Consider the following 8,441-nt stretch of genomic DNA (forward strand, 5'->3'; position numbering starts at 1 on the left):
AGGACAAAGAATGAGACCATATTTAGAGACATGAGAAGAGCCCCTCACAAATTGTTGCAGCGTCTATATTGAAAAAGTTCAAACTAAAAGATGACATGCTTTTCTCTTTCTTCTTCTTCTTTTTTTTTTCATTTTTTTATTTTTTTTCAAAATCTATTTATATTTTTTGTTTTCTTACTGGTTGTTTTCATATTCTTATGATTAGGAGATCTCTAATTTACCTTTGATGTTGGATGTCTTTGTAACGGAAATTATTTTTAATATAAAAATTGAAATTGTGTTTTAGTTGAATATTGACATTTAAAGTATATTATAATATTATAGAAATAATTCAACACGCTCTTCTCGTGTTGGTTAGGATATTGCCAGGTGGATAACAGACTCTTTACATGTTGCAATTTCACGTGTTAACTCTTCACCTACAAAATCTATCTACTTATAAATATATCAAATAATTCTATTTCCAACAAAAAGACTAATATCTTTTTCATATAAAAAAAAATTAGTCTCCTTGTAAGGAATTTTTATTTTTTTTAGTAAATTAAAATCTATCTTTAAAAAAAATTGCTGCACATAAACATTAATTTAATTTAAATAAAAGTAAACGATTAAATTAATTTCAGCAAATTTTAAATAAAATATTTTAATTTTTAATAAAATTTTATTGCTCCCAATATTTCTAAAAATTACTCAAGTAAAGTATGTTAGTTTTCTATTATTTTCAATTAAATTTTAATATGTGATTTGACAGATAAATTTATAATAAATTTTATTATAAGATTATTAAATAAAAGATTATGATAATATAATTTAGTTTCTTCCGAAAGGACAAATGAACTAATTCAACTAGCAAAAATAATTTTTGAGAAGGTTTAATTATTTTGTTGATCTCTATAGTTTTGCGAAATTTTTAATTAAATTTTTATATTTTTTTTAATTGAGTCACTGAATCAAATTTTTCTTCAATTGAGTTTTTTATGGAAATAATTAGCTTAATTGTATAAAGACCCAACTAAAAAAATTGGTGTAGAGATTCAAATAAAAAGAAAAAAAACATAAAAACTCAATTAAAAAAAATTTGGTGCAAAGACTCAATTAAAAAAAAATATAAAAACCTAATTATAAAAGACTCAAAATTTGTTGGAAAAAAATATGAAATCTAAAATTTCTTAGATCAATTAAGATAACTAAAGAAAATCTCTAACAACATTACATGGTTTTGGGAAAACCAAATATTCCCTAAATGCCATTAAATCCAAGGCACGATTTCTGCCAACGAAAACAAGCAATATTGGCACCAAAACAGATTAAATTCCAAGCACGATTTTTACACTTCCTTTTATAAACCCTAATCAAACAAACCTCCCGCATTTCACTTTCTGTATCTGACCATTTCTAATTCTGTCTCTCTCTAACACCCGCCCACACACACTCACTCACTCACTCTGTCACTCACTTACCCTTTCCCTCTCTTCTGCGATGCGTCCGTCGCAGCCCCGCCGCCTTCCACCCAAGGCCGCCTCTCTCGACCCCAAAATCTGGCGTGCATGCGCCGGAGCATCCGTTCACATCCCCGCCGTGCATTCTAGGGTTTACTACTTTCCGCAGGGCCATCTTGAACAAGCCTTCCCCCCTTCCCTTCACAACAACCACCACAACCATCACCTGAACCCTCTCATTCGCACACTCCCGTTCGTCCTTTGCCGCGTCTCTTCCGTTCAATTCCTCGCCGATCCCCTCTCCGACGAGGTATTCGCTAAGCTCCTGCTAAGTCCCATAGCCGCCGACGATCGTTCCTCCTCAACCAGCGAGGATCGACCTGCGGAAGAACCGGATTCCATTGGCGGGAACAGGGTCTCCTCGTTTGCAAAGATTCTGACCCCGTCCGACGCAAATAACGGTGGCGGCTTCTCCGTGCCGAGATTCTGCGCGGACTCCATTTTCCCCGCTCTCGACTTCAACGCCGACCCGCCGGTACAGGTTCTCTCCGTCACCGACGTTCACGGCGCCACCTGGGACTTTCGTCACATTTACCGTGGAACCCCCCGGCGGCACCTCCTGACAACCGGTTGGAGCAAGTTCGTGAACCACAAGAAGCTCGTCGCCGGTGACTCCGTCGTGTTTTTGAAAAACTCCCAGGGCTCCTTGTTCGTCGGCATTAGGCGTACCTTGCGATTCTCTGCCGTGCTGAAGGAGGATCGAGACCCGTGGCTGGAGGAAGAGGAGGAAGAGGATAACAGCAGTGATCCTCCGGTGTTTACGAGGGACGGGAGGGGGAAGGTGACGTTGAAGGCGGTTGCAGAGGCTGCGGAATTGGCGGCGAGGACCATGCCGTTCGAGGTAGTATATTATCCAAGGGCTGGGTGGTCGGATTTCGTGGTGAAGGCTGAGGCTGTTGAGGCAGCAATGAAGGCGGGTTGGTGTCCTGGAATGAGAGTGAAAATGGCTGTGGAGACTGAGGATGCTTCTAGAATGACCTGGTTTCAGGGGACGGTGTCTTCAGCCTCGGTTCCTGATAATGGGCCTTGGAGGGGTTCTCCTTGGCGTATGCTTCAGGTTTGCTATTTGCCTAAGCTAATGAATGCCGTTGCTTTGTTTTTCAGATGTGTTATTATATGTTTGTTGCGTCCATGGAATTGATAAGGCCCCGTTAAGTAACCGCCCATGATAGAAATAGTGATAAATAATCGATTGACACAAACTTGTATATTTTGGAGACAAGGACAACGGACACAACTTTTTTCTTTTCTTGTCTACTCTAATCCCAGTGTCTTTGTATATATGTCCTCGAAAATTTACCAATCACCTGTTAAATGTTTTGCGTGGATATCAGATGATCGGTTTTGACCCACAAAAAAAGGGAAAAAAAATTCTAATGATCAAATGGAACATAATGGAATGGAATATAACGGATAGGGTGGAATGGCATGAAGATTTAGTTGGAATGGATTAAGATCGGTGTTCTGTTTCATTTCCCTTCTATTCTATTTCGTTCTGTTCCATCCATCTCATCTATACAAACAAAGCACTGTTGATAGCTGATAAGAGAGTTTGATGGAGAGTTGAGATTGGAAATCAGACACATGTTGAGGTAATATGGAAGTTGTGTGTAAGTAGTTACAAATGCCAAGTCTTATTTAAGTTGAGTTTGTGCAGAAAGAAACATGATGCTTAGGGATCTAGAGCTGTTTTCTGTGTTCTACTAATAGATAGTATTCATCCATGCATGTATAGTCTAGGATTGAATTTTGCCACTAATAGCATATTGAACATGGGTATTTATGGTTAGATAAATAAAAAAAAAATAAAAAAGCCAAAAGTGGGCAACTTAGTAACATTGTTTGGAATGGTAAGCCTTTGAATCAGAGAGGTTACAAAATTTGATACACCGTATCCTGCAACGGATCTTGAACCCTTATGTACCTAGATTGCATACGTGGTTATACTTGCATTCTCAAATTCTTGATAAGCATTACTGGAAATCTCTCTCTTCATGCATGTATCTGGATGTGTTAGATTATGCTGGGTAAATTCCAAGGATGATCATTTTTTCCTGCAGTTTCTTATTAATTGATATTTATAGTGTTATATGTGAGAACAATTTCTTTTTCATACTAAAAAAAATTTTCTACTGTGCTATCTAGATTCTATAGTTTATCATCTATCTCAGCTGACTGATGTTGGCTTCTTACCATTCATGATCTCAATCTTATAGGTTACATGGGACGAACCTGAGGTCCTGCAGAATGCAAAGCGAATCAGTCCGTGGCAGGTGGAACTTATTTCCACCACACCTACACTGCATACAGTGTTTCCCCCCACAAAAAAGTTTAGAGCTGGGGCATTAAGTGATTTAGAAGGAGACCCTTACTTCCCTATAGCAGGGTTCACTAACTCAACAATGGAACACCTGAGTCAAACATTGTTGGGTTATAATACTTTTCCTGCTGGCATGCAGGGAGCCAGGCATGATCTATTTTCTCCATCAAGTTTTTCCAACTTTTTAAATGATAACTCTCATCTGCATATGGGTAGCAGTTTCTTTGGGAAGACTACAGAGCCTATGTTAAGTACTGTGTCAACAGAGTTAAACATTGGCAACTGCCAATCTGGCGATCTGTCACCAGATAGCCCAAGTAGTTTGCGTTCATTTGGCCCAGAGTTTACTGGGACCAACAATAGCAACGTCCCGAAAATTGGTTCTGGTTCATTTCTGCTGTTTGGTAAGATCATAAAACCTGTTGAGGTTGAGTTGCATGATGCTGGTTGCATTGCAGATGATGGCTGTAAGAGCAGCACTGAAACTGAATGCATTGACAAGCCAGTGGGTCATTCTTTGACTTACTCAACATTGCTCAGGCTTGATGTAGAAAGCCAACAACCCTCACAAGTTGAGGCATGTTATCTGTGAAGTTGTGATGGAGATATGTAGCTGTACAGGTATGCTTATATATCTCGGTGTGTGATCAGTTATCACTACTCCTCTATGAATGATTTATTGAAAAAGTTATAATCACTGAAGGGATTAATTTTATCCTTTTGCTGTTTATTGGCTCTGCTGCACTGTCTCAAATCCACAAATCATATTTGAAGTATACCTTAATAATGATGGCCTGGTTATTCTGACTTCTGACTATTCCATAAACATCTACTTTCCTCTAAGGAGTGCTTGTGGTCTCATATTTGATTAGATCATGTTAATATTATTCTAAGCTGCTGAGTATTATGAGAATTGGTTCATTATATGCATGTTTCTGAGTTGAAAAGTTTTCATACATCTATTTACACAATATCTTTTCTAAATTATTTTTTGAGAAATGCAACTTAAAACTGGAGCTTTTCATTTCATGAAATTCAATTGGAATTTATGATTTAGTTCAGGTTTAGTTTTTGTTTCCTATTCCATTCTCTAATTACAATCTTCAGCTTTTAAGATTATGAAGAAAATAATTAAACAAGATATTCCTGTTCTCATTTTTCAGTTCAAGTTTTACTATCTTTTCCATACAACTCTGAAAAGCATGAAATAGATACCAAAGGAATCCCTATAATTCTTGCTTGAATTGTGTTTGCTCTCTATGTTAGATGAATAAAATTTCTTTCAGCGTTTGTAATTTCTCCTGATTGTGATGATGGCCTTTCGTGCAGGTAATTAAAGTGCACGCAGGCAGAAGGAGAGAGAGAGAGGCTGTGAATCTGTGATTACTCTGTTGACCTATTAGTGGTAAACTTGTAATGTATATGTTTGCCGTTGATGCTTTGTTTGTTTTCTTCCAACTTGAAAGATTGAAACAAACTAGCTGATACTCGGTTTGTTTGTGACGTGATATTTGACGAACTGTGAAATGCTTCCACTGGTTTTCTGTCGTACATATTGTTGAGTACTAAGTTTCCAAAACCAATATAATTACTTAGTTGTAAGAACGAGCCATGAACTGAAACATTCAAACCAAACAACTAACAAACCGTATCTCAAGATCATTCATGATCATAGAATGAAATGAACACAATAAAAGGATTCTCAACACAAAACAACTTGTTACATACATTCATGGTTTTGAAAATCGGTTCAAACTGGTTGGTCGGACCGGTCAAATTAGAAACCAGAAAGCTTAGCGGATCGGTTAATAAACATAACCTTTGGATCAAAAATTGCTTTTGGACGATTGAACCGGTTGAAAATTGCTTTTTGGACTGTTTAACTGGTCAAGAATAGCTCGATTGAACCGAATTGAAATTCGGTCGGTTCTCACAATGTCTAAACACAACGTTGTTTGGGAAAATTAAAACAAGAGAACAAAACCCTAATTTCCCTAAGTATTCAGCATCTCCTTCTCGTCCTTTACTCCCGAAGCTCAACTCCTTAGCCTCGTCTTCACTGTCAGAGGCGCTCAATCCAGCCCGTCGCATTTGCTTCAAACTGCCGTCTCCAATGCTTAAGCTCGTCTCCTCCATCGTACAACCCCTATTCTGCCGTGCCAATTCTGTTCCTCTACGCTCCAGGCTTCAGCTCTCCTCTACTCTAGTTTCACCGCGCTCTAGCCCTCCGTTTTGCTCCCTCTCCCTCACCTTTGTGCTCTATTATCTGGAATGTATTTTTTTAGTGATTGCTCTTTTTTTGTTTTTGTTTTAATTATTCAATTAATCAATTATTGTGTTATTACTCTGATTATTGTTTTAATGGTTTAGGATTGTTAACTTGTTATTACTGTGATTGTTCAATTTAATTTTTCTTGTTCATACTATGATTTTCTATTCGTGATTTTGTTTAAGTTGTTAAATTTCTAAATTGTTAGGTTGTGTTTTAATTTGCTAAGTTATTTAGATTTTTAATTTGTTGAATTTTCTATTCAAGTCTAATTCTTGTCAATTTACTAAATTGTTATTGTTGTGTACCTATTGTTGTCCTTGAGATAGTTGGGTTGTTGTGTTCTTGCTACTTAATCTACAGATTGAAAGTGTACATGAAATTTTAGTTATCAAAATTAAACCGAAGTTTGATTATGTCAAATGACTGGGTTACTAGTCGAATTGTTTAATCCATTAGTAATTAAATAAATAAACATAGAAAATTATAATAAAATCATAATTTAAATAATAAAAATGAAAATACATTAAGATAATGGTTCACATCACTTAAATTTAATTAAATTAGATATTATAATATAATCCATGCTTTATATATAACATATATGATTATGAGAATTAAATATAACAAAACAATCTTTAGTTTAGAGGCAAGCAATGCTTTAATATGATGGATAATGTTAAAGTGAAGAGTGATGTGTTGGTGACGAGTAAAAAATTGATTTTTTTAAAATAAAAAAATTTACTGATAAAAATTTATACATATGTCTATTCTAAATTTATTAAAAAGCTTTGCTCTTCATCTAATTTTACTTTTCACTAAAAAAAATTTCTTATATGATATATATATTATTAGTACCATACGGAATAAGAGAACACTTGGCTTATTGGCAAAACGGGAGCTTTTAAAGCCTTGATCTGTCCAAGGTTCAAGGTTCAAGATTCGGTCCTAGGTTTGGTTATTATTTGACATAAAATAAACTAGTAAAAAATATTTTTGAATTAATTGGTTTATATTAAGCAACAAAATGTTTTTAAAATATTGTTACCACATTCAATATACTTAAAAATGTGAAGTATGAATACTTGAAGAAAGGTAGCCTCCATTAATAGAAACTCTCTTCTTTTGATATGTGCTCGATAGAAACCGTGAAGAAACTTGAATAGGAAACAGATTCAACTCTGTTTGCCTTATCGTTATTATTATCGTTGTTATCGTCGTCTCTGTCTATGGAATTCTTGAGAGAAGAACAACTTTCGGATTCCTTAACCTTTCTCCTCTGATTAGGGGAGTAATTGAGATCCCACATTCTTGACTCGTGTAGATTTTGGAATTGGGAAAAAGCAGTGAATGCTTGGATTTCAATGTGCATATAGAGATTGCAATAGGTTGGAGATGTATAACTGACATGACATGTCACAGTCGTTGTTGCCATGTAAGCAATATCGTTTGCAATTGCCATCCACCTTGGCTATTTTTGATAACAGAGACCACATTTCTTTATGTTTTGCTAATTTTGTCACATTTTAAAATAGAGTAAATGTTCAAAATGGTCTCTGAATTTTAAATCGGTATTCAATTTAGTCATTAATTTTTATAAATGACCAACTAAATCCCTTAAATTCAGAAACGTGCATCTCCGTTAGTCCCTCGCAGAAGTGTCGTCTAAACGTTGCTGATGTGGAACGTTAACTGCCATGTGGGCATTCCAGCTGTATGCTGATGTGTGCCAATGTTGAATTTGATTCAAATTGGTATATGGAATTACCTAATATTACCCAAATTAGTCCATTTCAATTATAAAACCCTAATTGTCTTCCCTTCTTCAAACTGTATGCTATGTTCTTCTGTTCTTCGACTCTCCTTCTCTTCTTCGACTCTCCTTCTCTTCTTCGACCTCTCTTCTTCGCCCTAAAATCCAAATTGATTTCTTGTCTGTGTGAGTGATGATGGGTGGTGGCGAGAGAAGCCAAAGTAGCTCAAGTAGGAACAACTCTGCAGGCAGACCTTATGGCAACAAAGGAATGCACAATAGGGGAGGTAAGAATGCTGTTTTCTGTAATGACGGGCTTCGAATAGTGATGAAGTACTCAACAACGACAGAAAATCCTAGTAGACCATTTTATGGTTGTCCGAACTATGAGGTAAGGTTATGACTGTGAAGAAAATGTTAAGATGGTTTGAGTTTGAGTTTGGATTCACCTACATTTTTTACTTTGCAATATAGAATTCATTGTAATTTTTTTTTGCTGGGCTGATGGATGTGAAGAACAAGTTTGTGCAACACCCATTCCACTAGAAGTTTTGCATGAGTTAAGTTGGAGGATGACAAGCTTGGAGAGTGATGTTAAGA

At 36.1% G+C, this 8,441-nt stretch overlaps 1 protein-coding gene across 1 annotated transcript; it reads left to right on the forward strand.

The window, feature by feature from the left end:
- The first annotated feature begins 1,368 nt into the window (after window positions 1–1,368).
- On the forward strand, window positions 1,369–5,690 carry LOC130954790 (auxin response factor 17-like). The gene is made up of 3 exons (XM_057881555.1): window positions 1,369–2,556; window positions 3,716–4,440; window positions 5,149–5,690. Exons 1-2 carry the CDS (start codon window positions 1,480–1,482, stop codon window positions 4,409–4,411), a joined length of 1,773 nt encoding a protein of 590 aa, XP_057737538.1. The 5' UTR covers window positions 1,369–1,479; the 3' UTR covers window positions 4,412–4,440; window positions 5,149–5,690.
- The last annotated feature ends 2,751 nt before the right edge of the window (window positions 5,691–8,441 follow it).

This window comes from Arachis stenosperma, chromosome 10 (assembly GCF_014773155.1).
Source record: "Arachis stenosperma cultivar V10309 chromosome 10, arast.V10309.gnm1.PFL2, whole genome shotgun sequence".
NCBI lineage: Eukaryota > Viridiplantae > Streptophyta > Magnoliopsida > Fabales > Fabaceae > Arachis > Arachis stenosperma.

Coding starts and splice junctions, on each gene's coding strand:
- LOC130954790 (XM_057881555.1), top strand. CDS start 1,480: ATGCGTCCGTCGCAGCCCCGCCGCCTTCCACCCAAGGCCGCCTCTCTC. Junction 2,557..3,715: donor CTCCTTGGCGTATGCTTCAG/GTTTGCTATTTG, acceptor TCAATCTTATAG/GTTACATGGGACGAACCTGA.